Source organism: Geotrypetes seraphini, chromosome 1, assembly GCF_902459505.1.
Source record: "Geotrypetes seraphini chromosome 1, aGeoSer1.1, whole genome shotgun sequence".
Lineage (NCBI taxonomy): Eukaryota > Metazoa > Chordata > Amphibia > Gymnophiona > Dermophiidae > Geotrypetes > Geotrypetes seraphini.
In genome coordinates, this window is record NC_047084.1 from 300,527,272 (window position 1) to 300,543,820 (window position 16,549).

The window sequence follows — 16,549 nt, forward strand, 5'->3', positions numbered from 1 at the left end:
ACCCCCCCCCCACGCCACTACTGCTGCCATGCAGCCGACCCCCACTGACCCTCCCATCGTGAGACGAACACAAATCTCCGGCCTGCAGCAGCTTCACAGCACTCTAAACATTCTGCTTCGCGGCCTTCCACTGTCCTGATTTCCTCGGCAGTGAAAATCAAGACAGTAGAAGGCTGAGAAGCAGAATGTTTAGAGTGCTGTGGAGCTGCTGCAGGCCGGAGGTTTGTGTTCATCTCGCGGTAGAAGGGTTGGATGGTAGGTTCAACCCGCCGGCCCCGGGGTCCGCCCGCAGGCACGACTGGTGGCCGTGTAGACATCTCCTTGGGGAGCAAGGGTCGGACGCGTATCGCCACGCGCACGGAGCTGTCGACCCGGGGCTTCGGCGCCATCAATGGAGGGAAAGAGCGCAGTCAAAGAAAGCGCAGCCGCTTCATCTTGTTTGTACGGCGGCGGTGGCCGCCCCCTCCCCTGGCCCCACGGCTGCGATGCATCTGAGGTGGGGGAACCAACATCAACCTTGGATTCAGTGTCAGCATTAGGGTTTCGCCGGCCGCCAGCGCTCAGCCGCACCGTGAGAGACGGGTGAGGAAGGCCGCCGCAGCCTTACGGCTTCCCCTTCTATCAACTTCATTTTTAAGTTCAAAGCTGCCGCCGCAGCTCCTCTCTCGATCCCCGCCTGGTGCGGTTCGAGAGAGGAGCCGTGCCGGCGGCTTGAGCATAAGCCCAATGCGCAGACCTCGGCTGGCTGCAGCGGTGGTAAGCCAGATGCATGTAAGCGCGCATGCGCACTCTCATGCTGCGGCGGCGGCTTTGAACTTAAAAATGAAGTTGTTAGAAGGGGAAGCCGCGAGGCTGGGGGGAAGCCGTAAGGCTGCGGCGGCCTTCCTCACCCGGCTCTTCTGTTTGTAAATCTAACTTTTGTTGGTATAAAAAGCGGGCCTTTCAGTTCAGGACTAGACAAATTCTCTCCAATAGCTATTAAACAATCAAGATAAAGTCTATGGGTATTCTTGGCAGCCAATGTGTTAAGTCTTGACCAGCAGCATGTAACACTGCTGTGCAATAACTGGCACACAATTTTACCAATGGTATATTTAGTATCTTCATATACATGCATAGAACAAAACATAAACAGGGAAACAAGTTGGTGTTGAGCGCATAACATGACTGTATAAAAAAGCCCCAAAACCCCTGTGCTCCTGGCCAGGAACAAGTGCAAAATGCACAACAAACAGCATGACCCCTTCTATTCCCCAAGTCCATCTCATGATCAAAGCATGAGCTAGAGTGTGGGAAGTGGTGAACTTAACAAAGACATTTCAGCAAAACATTGGGGGGCTGATAAACCAAATGATCTTTATCATTGTGTGACCATGGGAAAAATACGTAGCAGATCTGGTCCATTTTTCTGGTTGTAGGGCTATCATGGTAATCACTCCCATGCCCACTGACTGTGTGATCTTAGCCAGTTCTGTCAGTGAGCTTATGCTGTATGACATGTTCAGAGCCCTTGCCGCCAGCATAAGAACTTTAACTCATGCAGAAGAAAAAACAATCAATCACAAACTCTTTTTATTTAAAGTTATTTTTACTTTCAAAGCATATATAACTCTATGAGTTGGCTGTAGCTAAGCACTGCACTGCAGCCAGCTTCCAATCAGCTATGCTGAAATGTTCCTTAAGCAGTGCTCTCACAATGACACACAGCGTTAGATTCCTGCAGGGATGAGGGTGTCCACATTCATCCAAAAACAGCTGAACAGTCTCTGCCAATCTTCCCCTAAAATGCTCCCACTGCATCCCTACAGCCAATTCCAAATTTCTAACACTTGTCACTAATTGTTGAGCTCTTTACAAATCATTTATGAGCTTCATGACAGCAATCATCAGGGAGAAGAGACTAACAAATATTTTTCATTCCAGTAGGATGAAATACATGAAAGTCCAACATTTTTTTCAATTGTCACAAGAAAATAATAGAGAGCTGAGTGTAGAGTCTAGGGGACACCCTCCCCTAAATAGACAATATCACCCGAGACAGTAGAGATGATTAGAACACATGCGACCCTGGTATTTCTTATGTGGCCCTATATGCACTCCCAGGCTTCCAATATAATTCATTCCTGCAAGAAAACCCAGATTCTAGTACAATAAAATTGTTTCTATCAGGTGGAAGACACACATAGCAAGCCAGATACCAAAGTGAATTATTTTATCACCACCAGATATGCCTTCTCTCAGGAACATTATTGCTGCTGTAACAAAAAAAAGTTCAAAAACGTTTTTCCTTTGCCCAGTAACACATTAGAATTGTCTATATTGTCCTGCTCCTAGAGAAGACATGAGGATCAATCTTAAAATATTTTGTTTATGGCTTCTTACCATTCTCCTCCTCTCCCCCAACTTCTCCAGGCTGCAAATTTGAGATTTTGCCCCAGGAGCACGCTATCAAGCTGATCTGGTGGATACTGTGCTGGAGTGAAAAATGCTACTAGTTTGCCCTGTCTGAATCAAACTTACATCAGAATCTTGAAACTTAAAGCATTCTAAATTTAAAAAAAAAATGTGGTCAGGTATTAGCATATAGCTGCCTTCTCTTTGGTAAAGTAAATGTTACAGTAACAAATCAAGCAGCATAAATGATTCAGAATGTATAGGTAGGTATCTTAGGTGCAGGCTCATGCAGGGTGTTGCTGAATTCTAGACAAACCCATGAGATGCCAAAGGATTGCCCACAGCTTCAGCTCCCCATGTTCAGAGCTGTCCTTCAGAACGAGGCTGCAGATAGAGAAGGGTGAAATCAATTACCTTAAAAAAATAAGATCTTGGGTCCAAGACAGATCCTTCTCCCCCCACCCCCCCAAAAAATGGGGGCATTACTTCTTTATACATAGCTGATCAAGTGGTATGTCTATTTTCTTCATTTTCTCTCTTCCCCTCAGGCCTGTTATCATGGTCAGGGACACAGCTTTGAGAGCATCTGCAAAGGCCTGCAAACACTTCTGTTTTCATTCTGAATGGACATTTTGCCCGAGCTCTTTCCTCAGTTGTCCAATAGCAAACAACGCAGACTGGGTCAAGAGCCAGCGCCAAAGACTCCCATGTAATGGGAACAGCAGAGAATTATCATCAGCATTACTCATGGAAGGGGCAATGTTGGAGAGCTCTGGACATTAACCATTTCCATTTTAAAAACAAAAAGTATTTCTTTTGGTTTCAATCTCCTCATCCCATCCCAACCGCCTCCCTTCCCCCCACCCCCTCCACCCCAAAAAGAAAGTAATTAAATCAAAAAAGCTACCAACTTCTCCTGTAATATTGTTCCTTATAGCATTACATCCATTCTTAATTTCTAGAGCCCATGCTGAAAACAGGCACCTGCAAACTCAAAAGCTACCTATTGCCATGACATGAACTTATTACAGTTACCATTGGCCTTCATCTCTTCCTCACTTAATAAACTATCCTGCAAGAGAGGCAAGGTCCTCTATCCTTGCACATTTCCAGCAGGCAACAAAGCCATTAATTACCGATCAAATCAATCCAATACTCCCACCTTGTCCAGGCTGGACAGTAAGTGCTTTTGGACTCTGTTCCGAAAAATATTTTCTTTTCCTTTCTTTTTTGTGTTTTCTATTTTTCCATCACCCCTCCCCCGTTTAAAACAGATATCTTCAGTGGAAATTTTTTCTGTCCTTTTTTCTCCTCTGACTGGTTGGTAATTGTTGCAGGAGATCTGCCAAAAACCGGGAAATGTTCTGAAGAATCCTGTTATTGCTTGATCAAGCCACCGTCCCCTTCACTCACGAAGCGCTTCCGGCCCCTTAAATATTAGAAAAGAAGGATGGTGAAAAAAAAGTTAATACATATAAAAAGGTCCCCCAAATCACTTTTCTTCAGCTCTTTAAAGCTCACATACTGTACAAGAACCAGCAAGATCACACTTAAAACTCTTGACATCCCTGACTGAAAAACCCAACTCAGTCTATGTTCCCTATCTACTGCAACCTGCAATACCATAGTCCCTACTTCAGAGATACTGAGTGTCAGTCACTTAGGTGTGTCAAACAGGTGTTTTTTTCCAAAACATCCATAATGGATATTCCTCAGATGTGACAGCATACAAGATAGTCCAAGATGGATATTTTGGTTGTCCTGAAAACTAGATGCATTTGTGGCTACCTTCTACCTTTGTGTTTTACAAGTTTTGTAAATTTTATGTTGTTTTTAGATTGTAAATGGTTTGTGTTATTTTTTTTACATTGTAAACCACCTTGACTGCTATGTAGAAAAGGTGGTATATCAAATATTTAATAAACATAACCCATACTGAAAACCCTTCTGTACACAACTCACTTTCCTGAATTCCAATACTGTCTCCTATCACTTCCACACAATTTCTCCTTTAACTCCTGAAATGAGATGTGTAAATAATCCAAAGCCGAACTAGAACCAGGCACAAACCTGGTCTTTTGAATTTAAGAGAATTTTCTAACTTTAGCCCAGATTTGCCAGGAAAGTTCTGTTAGTGTTCCTAGCGAATCTGAGGAAAGTTCAAGAACATTTGCTAAAACTTGGAAAGATTTTCAGAGCCACCCTGTAGTACCTGAAGACTGCAGGGTGGCCAATGTTATGCCGATTTTTAGAAAGGGTTCCAGGGGAGATCTGGGGAATTTCAGACCGGTAAGTCTGACCTCAGTGCTGTGCAAAACAATGGAAACAATTATATAAAAAATAAAATTGTGGAACAGACAAACGTGATTTAATGAGAGTCGGCATGGGTTCAGCCAAGGGAGGACTTGCCTCACCAATTTGCTTGACTTCTTTGAAGGTGTGAATAAACATGTGGATAAAGGCGAGCCGGTTGATGCAGTGTATCTAAATTTCCAGAAAGTTCCTCATGAAAGGCTCTGGAGAAAATTAAAGTCATGGGATAAGAGGCTTATTGGTTATCAAACAGAAAACAAAGAGTAGGGTTAAATGGCCATTTTTCTTAATGGAGGAGGGTAAACAGTTGTGTGGCGCAGGGATCTGTACTTGATGAGGTATTCTCTTTTTATGAGAAAATCTTTAGCCAATTTAGAGCAGCACCTGTCATTCCTATTTCAGAGAACTTTGTTAGGAGGAAGTGGTGATCTACAGAATCGAAGGCAGTGGAGATGTCGAATTGGAGAAGAACTGCTTGCCAGCCTATGCTTAGTAACTGTTTGATTTTTATGGTCAGGGATAGAAAGAGAAGTTCTGTGCTGCAGTCAAAATCCGAATTGGTAGGGATGCAAGCAGGAGTGTTGTTCAATATATATTGCAAGTGCAGGAAAGAAGGTAGTCTGTGCGTTTGTGCCACTCAACGGAACACTGGGAGGTAGAAGGCTGTTGAGGGTCCAACTTCCAACTCACAGAAAAAATATATGAAACAGTTGTGGCCTTGAAAAGACAGCACACTGAGGGATTGTCACTCTGATCGAGCATGAGCACAGCCACAGCCTCCTGACCTCCGACCCTGGACAGGGACCCTAGATCATCCAAGGATGTAGTGGATCCTTGAGATATAAAAGGCATGGAAAGGGATTTCCAGTCCTGCTCTGAGTGGTCACTGACAGTTGGAGCTGGCTTGTTACGAGGTGGGGATGTCTTCTTGGCACAGAGACAGGCAGCGCTGAACTCCCTGGGCCTGTCAGATAGTCTCTCCACAAGAGACTGACAAAGTCTGAAAAATACCCTGAGCAGGTGGGCCCAAGGATCACTGACTGGGGGTTGTTGGACCTCTGCCACCTCCACTCACTTGCATTTTGCACCCTCATTACATGCGGCTTCTGATTGGGATCTCTTCCCTGATGGCCCGGCTTTTGGGGATTTTCCCGCCGTAGAGGACTCTAAGGAAGCTGAACCTGAAGCTCTCGTGCCCCATGGAACATGGATGCTCTTCTGCCAATGAAACTGTGCAAAAAGGTATGAAACAGGGGCAGATTGGCCTGAGAAATCCATTAGAGGTGATCCCTAGTCAAAACAAGAGATTTTGAGGCAGATAGAAGCTTTGGGGGGAAAAATATATATATACAGTATATATCGATAAAAATTCAAGACGGTTACTGCTAGTAAAAACAGCCTTTGGGAGCTTTCCTGAAACTCAAAAAATGCAGAAAAGGGGGTTTTAGAGGTAGAGAATACTAACTCCAGAAACCCCTAATGCTAACTTTTTCTGACACCCCAATTTTCCCCATAGGGAATAATTGGAGTACTTACTGTGGCTTCTCTGGTGCTTTTGAATCCAAAGAAGAAGCAGAGTGAGCCAGGTCTTCAAATGAACCACACTTTAATGGCAACCAATATAGCATGTACAGAATATCATTTAGACATGCATTGGTGCATTGTCAGCATGCAACAGCCTGCCTGCAGGGAAAGGATTTCTGCCTTAGAAAACTGCTGGAAACAACTCCACCACTGGAAATCTTTTGGCTGCTGGACAAGAGGACTCTGACCAAAGACTCCAACCCCTGTAGATCCACAAAACGCCCTGTGGGGGGGGGGGGGGAGATTATACACAGTTGTTAAACAGGTTGTTAAATAGCCTATGCTCAAGCCTCTGATAAATCAGCAGGCAAACAAGGCAGGTTGGCTCCACATTACTCAAAGATATTGGCCTGCAAGCAGCAGCCTGCCCTCACGGGTCTGCATCCTTTCCCCAGCTTAGGAACCCCAAGAAGGGGACCTCCAGGCACCAAGCCATGCAAAAAAGAGAACCGATGGAGAAAAAATACCTGAAAATAATAAAATGAAGCACAGCAGGGCAGAACACACCTTCTCAGTTCGTTTGTAGAAGGAAAAACTGAAGAGAGCTATCCTCTACTGCGGAAGGGAAGGAGTTGAAAGATACGAGTGACATCCTTCTGCTAAGTTTGCGACTAAAGAAGGACAACAGCTTCAGTACAGAATCCTATGTTTTTGCAAAAGAGCTTCTATTTAGTAAACAATCATTAAACAATATTAGGTGTTTAATACAGGTTAAAAATATAAGCTAGTTGCTGCATTAAAACATCTAATGCAGAAATTCATACTGATCTACCGCCTCCACAACCCCCGCCCCCAGGAGACTGCAGAAGAAGCCACAAAGGTCTTTGGAGTAACCAATTCAGAAATTCAAAATTCTGCTGCAAGCCAGATATTAATGTAGCCCAGAAGGGCTCCCAAGTAGCCTGGAACAGCTGCCCTCTCAGGGAAGCCAGATCTGTGATATTGCAATGCTCCATTGTCAAACTGGATTTAATAAGAACATCAAAGTTGCTCCGTAGGAGGCTCAGTTGAAATCCACTGACGCAAGATGCAGTGTAGTGCCATTAGCACCGACCACCTTGCAAACTGAGTCAAGCTCCATTCGGCAGAATTCTAAACAGCATATTGATGGAGCAACTAACACTTGCCAGACATTGGATATGAAGCGGAGAATCCACTTCCAGAAAGCCACACTTTTGGTGCAAGTCCAAAGCATATGGCTCAAAGATGCTTCCTGTTGTCCTCATTTCAAGCAAGCTGCTGTATCTGTGATATGCATCCAGAAGGCTCTTTCTGGAGCCACAGTCTCTGAATGATTTTATAATGTAACTCCCACAAGGTCAAATTAAATCAGAAGGATTTCAGCTTGATAATAGTGCATGACAGCATGTCCTCTGGAAGTGATAGGGATAAGTTTCTAGACCATGTGTCATGCAAAATGGTCATGTTTATCATTGGAGAATGCTCCTTTAGATGCTTTTGGTGGAAGCATAGCAGAACTCACTCTAGCGAGCCAAAAGTAAATGCAGTTGACAACTATTCCTGGATCTCCGCTGTTAAGGAAGTGTGTTGTAGACAATGAATATTGGAAATGTAATGTATGTATCAACTACAAATAACAATAGTAGCTCTGAGTCAGGCAATATTCTTCTTTTAGTGTAGGAAAAGGTTTCACAGTACCATCCTTGTTCAAAACATGAAATAAATATACTATCCCCCCTATTTAGTCCAATGCACAAATGTGATTTATTCACATTCAGGCCTAAATTGCCCATTACCTCGTATTGGCTAATATGGTGTGCAGGTAGGAGAAATACCATGAAATCAGCACACCCACTTCTAACACCCACCGCAAAGGCTAAAAAAAAAGCATATGTAATGCACAGTTACTTACCGTAACCAGGGAGAGCAGGCAGATAATCTCACGTATGAGTGACATCACCGACGGAGCCCCAGTACAGACCACTTTAAAAGTGCATCACCACTTTAAGTCTTTGGAAAGTTCACGATAACCCACACCGCACATGCACGAATGCCTTCCTGTCCGACGTAGGCACGCGGTCCCTCAGTTAAGATAAGCCAGCTAAGAAGCCAACCCGGGGAGGTGGGTGGGTTGTGAGAATATCTGCCTGCTGTCCCTGGATAACACCTGTTATGGTAAGTAACTGTGCTTTATCCCAGGACAAGCAGGCAGCATATTCTCACCTATGGGTGACCTCCAAGCTAACAAGAATGGGATGGTGGGAGTGCTGGCCTTTAGGAGAATAAATTTTGTAATACAGATTGGCCAAAGTGCCCATCCCATCTGGAAAAAGACTCCAGACAATAGTGAGAAGTGAATGTATGAACTGAGGACCAGGTGGCAGCTTTACAGATTTCCTCAGTGGGGGTAGATCTGAGGAAAGCCACAGAATCTGCCATAGCTCTGATTTTGTGGGCTGTGACACGATCTCCAGTGCCAGTCCAGTCTGAGCATAACAGAATGAGATACATGCAGGCAGCCAGTTGGAAATCGTTTTCTTGGAAACAGGAAGTCCCAACTTGTCTGGATCAAAAGAGATGAACATTTGGGAGTTGTTTGATGAGGCTTTGCCCTGTCGATGTAATAGACCAAAGCACGTTTACAGTCCAGAGGCTTGGGGAAAAACACTGGTAGAATAATCAATTGATTGAGGTGAAACTCCGTGACAACTTTTGGTAGAAACTTTGGATGGGTGCGGGGATCCACTTTATCATGGTGAAAAACTATGAAGGGTGGATCTGCCACCAACACTTGTAACTCGCTGACCCTCCTGGCAGAGGTGAGAGTAATAAGGAAGACACCTTTCTAGATGAGAAACTTGAGATAAGCTGTGGCCATTGGTGGCCATCAAACTGGAAAGAACCACAATAAGATCCTAGACGGGGTGCAAGGGGTGGTCCACCGATGGATCAAAAACTGGCTAGCAGACAGGAAACAGAGGGTTGGAGTAAAGGGCCATTACTCAGATTGGAAATGGGTCACGAGCGGAGTTCCACAAGGGTCGGTGCTGGGACCGCTTCTGTTCAATATATTTATTAAAGACCTGGAAGCGGGAACAAAATGTGAGGTTATTAAATTTGCGGATGACACTAAACTATACAGCAGGGTCAAAACCATGGAGGACTGCGAAGACCTCCAAAAAGATCTGACAACGCTGGAAGAGTGGGCCAAAAAGTGGCAGATGAGCTTCAACATAGGGAAATGCAAGGTCATGCATGTTGGGAAAAAGAACCCGATGTTCACTTACAAGATGGGGGATCACCGCTAGGGGTGAGCAACCTTGAAAGAGACCTGGGAGTGATGGTAGACACAACATTGAAGGCGTTGGCGCAGTGCACCACAGCCTCAAGGAAAGCGAACAAAATATTGGGTATCATTAAGAAAGGTATCACGACCAGGACGAAGGAAGTAATCCTGCCACTGTATCGTGCATTGGTGCGCCCACACCTGGAGTACTGTGTCCAGTACTGGTCGCCGTACTTCAAGAAGGACATGGCGGTACTTGAGAGAGTCCAGAGAAGAGCAACTAAGCTAATAAAGGGTATGGGGGACCTCTCATACACTGACAGACTGAAAAAGCTGGGGCTTTTCTCGCTGGAAAAGCGACGACTCAGAGGAGACATGATAGAAACCTTCAAGATCATGAAGGGCATAGAAAAAGTGGACAGGGATAGATTTTTCAAATTATGGGGAACCACAAGTACAAGGGGGCACTCAGAGAAATTGAGAGGGGAAAGGTTTAGAACAAATGCCAGGAAGTTCTTTTTCACCCAGAGGGTGGTGGATACATGGAACGCGCTACCGGAGGATGTGATAGGCAGAAGCACGCTACAGGGCTTCAAGGAGGGTCTGGACAGGTACCTGGAGGACAAAGGGATTGAGGGGTACAGATAAGGGTAGAGGTAAGGTTAGAGGGATAGGATTAGAGGTAATTTGTAAAATTAGTCAGAGACCACTGTTCAGGCAGTGGGCCTGATGGGCCGCTGCGAGAGCGGACCGCTGGGCGAGATGGACCTCTGGTCTGCCTCAGCGGAGGCAACTTCTTATGTTCTTATGTAACAGGTGGAGGCTTGAGAGGTGTTTTAACATTGAAATTAATCTGGAGATCAAAGGATGAGCTGGAAGAGGTTTTCCCTCACCTGGTATGTGAAAAGCTGTAATAGCACTGAGATGGACTCTGATAGATGTAGACTTGAGACCAGAGTCAGATAAATGAAGTAGATAATCTAACACCAATTCCACTGCCAGTGAAGTGGGATCATGATGATGAAGAAGACAACAGGAAAAGAACCTAGTCCACTTTTGTTGATAACATTGTTGAGTGGCTGGTTTCCTGGAAGCATCAATAATATGTCAAACAGGCTGAGAGAGATGCAAGGTAGTTGAATTCAGCCTGAGAGAAACCAAGCTGTCAGGTGTAATGATTACAGGTTGGGATGTAGAAGAGATTCCTGATGCTGAGTAAGCAGAGTAGGAAAAACTGGAAGGAGGTATTGGTTCCCTGGAACTGAGCTGAAGTAGAAGGGAGAACCAATACTGCCCGGGCCACTGTGGAGCAATGAGGATCATGGTGGCCGTCTCTCGTTTGAGTTTAAATAGAGTCCTCAACATGAGAGGAATTGGAGGGAATGCATATAGAAACAGGCCCATCCAATCCAGGAGAAAAGCATCGGCTTCCAGACGGAGAGGAGAGTTTCAAGTTTCAAGTTTATTGAGTTTTAATATACCGACCATTAGCAAGTATCTGGCCGGTTTACAATAAAAATTTAAAAAGATAAATAATTAAAAAATAATGAAAGTGCACACCAAGGACGTAAACTGGACAGACATGAAAGTGAGGGAAAAAGGGAGAAGGGGGGGGAGTTACATGTTAAAAGAAGAAGTGAGAGAGAGGGGAGAGGGTAAAACATATGGGGCGGGAACGCTTTATAAAAGCGGTTTGCTGAATAAGAAAAGAAAAAAAATAAAAAAGAATGAGAAGAAAGAGAAAAATAAAATAAAATAAAATAAATATATAAAACACATAAAAAGGTGTCGCTAAATACAGGAGAAAGCGTCGCTAAATAAAAAGTAAAGCCTGGAGCAAAACTGGGGCAACTGGTGATTGTGAGGAACTGCAAACAAATCCACTTGTGGAGTGCCCCATTGAGCAAAGATGGACTGGAGAGCTGCAGAGTTGAGAGTCCATTCGTGAGGCTGAAGAATTCTGCTGAGATTGTCTGCTAGGGAATTCTTCGCCCCTTGAATGTAGACAGTCTTTAAGAAAAGGTTGTGAGCTGTCGCCCAAGTCCAGATTTTCTAAGCCTCCTGGCATAACAGGAGAGAGCCCATGCCTCCTTGCTTGTTTATGTAGTCACATGCACAGTGGAAGCCATGTGGCCCAGAACAACCATAATGTGTCTTGCAATGATGGACTGAAGAGGAAGCAGTTGCTGACAAAGGCGGATGAGAGATTGAAGGCGATTCGGAGGGAGAAATGCTCTCATGAGAGTGGTGTCTAGGATAGCTACAATGAATTGAAAATGTTGAGTCGGAATGAGATGCGACTTGGGAAAGTTGACTTCGAATCCTAGCACCTGAAGAAAAGAGATGGTCTGAGACATTGCTTGGACCACTTCCTGAGAGGATACAGCCTTGATCAACCAGTTGTCCAGGTGTGATCGGAGACATGCAGCCACTACAATTATGCACTTCGTGAAGACTCTGGGAGAAGATGCCAGGCCGAAGGGAAGGACCTTATATTGGTAGTGATGTTAGTTTATCTGAAAATGGAGGTATTTCCTGGAAGCCGGATGAATTGGGATATGTGTGTAGGCTTCCTTGAGATCCAGAGAGCATAGCCAGTCGTTCTCATTGAGGAGGGGATAAAGCAGGGCGAGGGAAAGCATCCAAAATTTCTCCTTGACTAGAAATTTGTTGAGAGCTCTGAGATCCAGAATGGGTCGTAGTCCTCCCATCTTCTTTGGAACTAAGAAGTAACGGGAGTAGAATCCCTGGTTCTGCTGAGAGAGAGGAACTTCCTCGATGGCATTCAGTAGGAGAAGGGATTGAACCTCCTGGAGAAGAAGGGAGGACTGTGCAGGGTCCAAAGCAGACTCTCTTGGAGGATGGTCTGGAGGCAGGGTGTGAAAATGGAGAGTGTAACCCTGACGAATGATGGTGAGGACTCAGAGGTCTGATGTTATGAGCTCCCAGCGAGCAATGAAATACTGGAGACGGCTTCCGATGGGCTGAGGCAAAGTTTGTAAGATGTTGACGGTGGCTATGCTCTGAAGAAACACTGTGTAGGCTGTGTAGGTTTCTGGGGAGCAGCATGTGATTTCTGCTGTTGATGGGGTTGCTGTTTTTATCTCCTGGGTTGAGACTGAGCAGGAGCAGCAGGCTTAGCAGCAAACCTTCTCTGGTAATAAGAAGTAAGAAGAAGCCAGTCTGAAGAGATGAGAAGGTGGAGGCTTCTTCTTAGCTTGACCAAAGTGTCCCATCTGGTTTCATGAGCTGACAACTTTTGAGTAGCCTTGTTCATGGAGGGACCACAAAGTTCATCTCCCAGACAAGGAGCATTTGCAAGCCTGTCTTGATGGTTGACATCCAGCTCAGATACACGAAGCCAGGCCAGGCGCCTCATGGCTATGGACATTGCTGCAGCATGGGAGGTAAGTTCAAAAATGAAAGGTTGATCATAATCTAAGGCCTCCAGGAACTATTTAGAATGCCTAGAGACAGCTTCAAGAGGAATTGATAAAGTTTCTGACATTTCACGAAGAAACTTAGAAAAAGATGACTTCTCAGACAATATAGGAGTCTCATGAGATGAATGGTGAGGAGAGTCATCATCTGAAGAACCTTCAGCTTCAGAAAGAAGAGGATCCTGCTCAGAGTCCCCCCCACAGGTCTGAATCTTGAACAGAATGGGCCCGGTGCCAAGTACTCGGTGTTGAAGGCTCAAGATATTTAAGCTTCTGTAATGCCTTCTGGGGACTGCACCAGACTCGAATCAGGTAATAATGTCTGTGTCAATGACGACTGGCGTCAGAGAGTCAACAGTGTCAATTTTCTAATGGAAAGCACTGGCACCGATGGAGACTCCACTGCAGGTTCAACTGGTGTCGAGGACTCAGACTGGACTGGCACCGGAGAAGTCGGTGTCGACACGGGGAGTAACTGGGTCAGCATCAGCATTTGGAAATGCTCACCCAATTCTTCCTTAAGCAAGTTGTCTATCTTTTGTTTAAGGGTAAGCACCGGTACCACTAGCTTTTTCACCAGTACCTTCGGTGCGGCTCTACGCTCCAGCGAAGAGGAGGCCAATGACAAGGCACTCACCGATATGGGAGCAGAGCACTTTCTGTGCTTTTTCAAGGTCTTCAGGACTTGGCTCACTGCTGCTTTGACCCGAGGCCCAGATGGGGTGGAGGAAGGCTTCTTAGCCATCTTACCCCAGAAGAGTGCAACACCGAAGATGTTTCTGTCGGTGTCGAATGATGCGGTGTCACCTTGGATGGTGTCGTCAATGTCGGTAGCAGTGTTGAGTCTCCCTTCATTGCAATGCTGAAGAGTAGTTTCTGCTGGATCAAGCAAGTTTCCGGACAGTGCTCAGGCCCTAAGCACTGGAGGCACCAGCGATGCGAGTCATTTACTGAAATGGGCCGAGCACAGCGACCGCACTTTTTTAAATCCATCTGTGGGCGGGACATCGATGGAAAAACGGCCCTGGCTAAGTCAAAATCAGAGGCCAAGGTGGCCGAACCCGCGAGAGGGAAGAAATGAAAATTTTAATGTTTTTGGGTTTTTTTAGTCAATTTATTAGAAAAACTACAAACAAAAAAAAAAAAGATATGACTAAAAAGCCAAAAAGCTGTGAGAGCGGGAAGGAAGCGAAAAGAAAAGTTTCAACAGCTGTTGAAAGACGCGTCTTCTTAGCTCCGTGGAAACTAAGAAACTGAGGGACTGCGCGCCTATGTTGGGCAGGAAGGCACTCGCGCATGCGTGTTGCGGGCAAACGCGAACTTTCCAAAGACTTAAAGTAGCCATGCACTTTTAAAGTGGTCCGTACCAGGGCTCCATCAGTGACGTCACCCATATGTGAGAATATGCTGCCTGCTTGTCCTGGAATAAGCCCTCTATCCATGCTCATGGGCTGCACTGAATGAAAATATGCACTTAGAAAGAGATTAGGTTCTTACCTTGATAATATCTTTTCCAGGAGATAGGAATGGTATGCTGAACCTTACTCTATTCATTTTCGCAAGCATACTGCAGAAAGATGTCAATCACAGCTTTTGAAACCTCCGCCTCCTCCCAGGAGTCTGCTGCCCCCCTTCAGTTCATTCCAAAACATGCAAGAGATCTAAGAGTAAAAGACAGGAGAAGGAGAGACATAGGGAACTCTCCTGAAACCAAGGTTCTGATCTGCACATATAACAATATAACAGTCAATTTATTTTAAAAATTTCTATATCGTTTAATGCCTAAACAGTTTAACAATGAAACGGTAATTTATAAAATACATGAACATTGACAATGAACAGCAAAACACAAGAAATAAAACAGCAGCCCGAACATTAGTGGAGCTTAACTTTTCTGTCGAGATTCTATTTACAAAATGACTCTTAACCCATAGTCTGACTGGCAGTGAAGTCTTAGCTATGAAGAGGACCATTAAGCATAAGGCAGAAACAGGTGCATCAGAAATTATTGAGTTCAGCATATCATTCCTATCTACTGGAAAATATATTATCAGGATAAGAACCTAATCTCTTTTTCCAGCGCAATAGGAATGGTATACTGAACCTTAGGGACATACCTAAGCAACCCCCAAAGTCCAGGGGTGAGATAAGCCTGCTTTCAGTACTGAGGATCCAAAAGCAGAATCCTCTTGCACTGCCACATCCACCCTACAGAATTTTGTTAAAGTGTGTAGGGAAGACCATGTCGTAGATCTACATATCTCCTCTGGAGGTGACACGTGAACTCCTCTGGTCGAATGTGCTTTCAATGACACCAGAAGTTGTTTGCTGCAGACAATGTAGGCGAAGGAGATCACTGAAGGGGGCGGCAGACTCCTGGGAGAAGGAGAAGGTTTCAAAAACTGTGATTTGACACCTTTCTGTAGTATGCTCATGAGAATAGATAAGTGTACCCTAAGGTTCAGCATTCCTTTCCTATTGCACTGGAAATGTTCATTTTGAGAGATATCTCCACAACAGTATACATGAATTCTTGTGTGCCAAACAACCAATCATTGATGTGTCATATGCCAAAGCCCACTAGTAGATACCTCGGATTTACCAGGCCCATGCCTTTGTCCAAAGGTAATAAAATCTGCTTTACTGGGAAGTGAATTCTCTTGTCCTTCCACAGACAAGACTGCAAGAGCCTAGCCAATGCCCGCTCTTCCTTAACCGAGAAATATAATGGCAGCATTTGAAATGGATAGAGCCAACTAGGCATCAACATCATATTATACAAAAGTATGTGACCCATCAATGAAAGGGGATAAGTTTTTCACATATTCTATTTAGCAGCTGTCAATTGTAGTCATGGAAGAACATTCATAGAGTACAAATACTTCAAATCAGCTGGAATCACCACTCTTAAACAGCATAACCATCCATTCATCTACTGCAAAGGAAAACAACCTTCCTAGATGGAGCACACAAAATGGGCTTCTTTATGTACAACTTGGCAACACGTACAAACTTTCAAGCCACCAACATTTTCTGAACTGAAATAATGAACTGTTTTTCAACTTTACAACAACAGAAAAGACAACCAAAATGTAAAACGGCATTATTGCATACTTCAATACCATAGTAAACTGTACCCTGAACCAAAACTGAGGCCAACATAACTATGTTAATCTTGGCGTTAATACATGTCTGTCTTCTTAGAATCAGATACCAAAATCCACAGAGAAAACCAAAAAGAAAATAAAGAAAGAGGACCGGTCCTCTATATCACTTGTTTTCTTTTCTTTCTTTATTTTCTTTTTGGTTTTCTCTGTGGATTTTGGTATCTGATTTTTACTGATAACATCACAGTAACAAGTTTGTGGAGTGTCTTCTTAGAAGACAGATTCCTGCATACTACCTCAAAAGTGAGCCTACTCCTCTAAAGCAGTTAGATTTGCAGAATTATCACAATAAATGTGCAAGAAACCATATGCAGAACTCTCTCATTAATAATCATTGTAGTAATTCTGAAAATCCAACTGGCTAGGTGTGCCTCCAGGAGAGGCTCTAAAGCAGGGGTGTCCAA

The 16,549-nt window shown here is 44.4% G+C and overlaps 1 protein-coding gene across 10 annotated transcripts in view; it reads right to left on the minus strand.

Annotated features, from left to right (window-relative positions):
- Positions 1–1,550: 1,550 nt before the first annotated feature.
- Positions 1,551–16,549, minus strand: part of LOC117364991 (programmed cell death protein 4-like) — an 80,353-nt gene continuing 65,354 nt past the window's right edge. For 5 of the 10 annotated variants that reach the window (XM_033954816.1, XM_033954807.1, XM_033954845.1 and 2 more), the window contains exon 11: positions 14,818–15,354. In XM_033954816.1, coding sequence (XP_033810707.1) covers positions 15,096–15,354 — 259 coding nt within the window. In that variant the 3' untranslated portion in view covers positions 14,818–15,095. Of the gene's footprint in view, positions 3,824–14,817; positions 15,355–16,549 lie in introns of those variants that run through there. The other 5 variants (XM_033954852.1, XM_033954797.1, XM_033954778.1 and 2 more) reach the window with 5 other exon arrangements.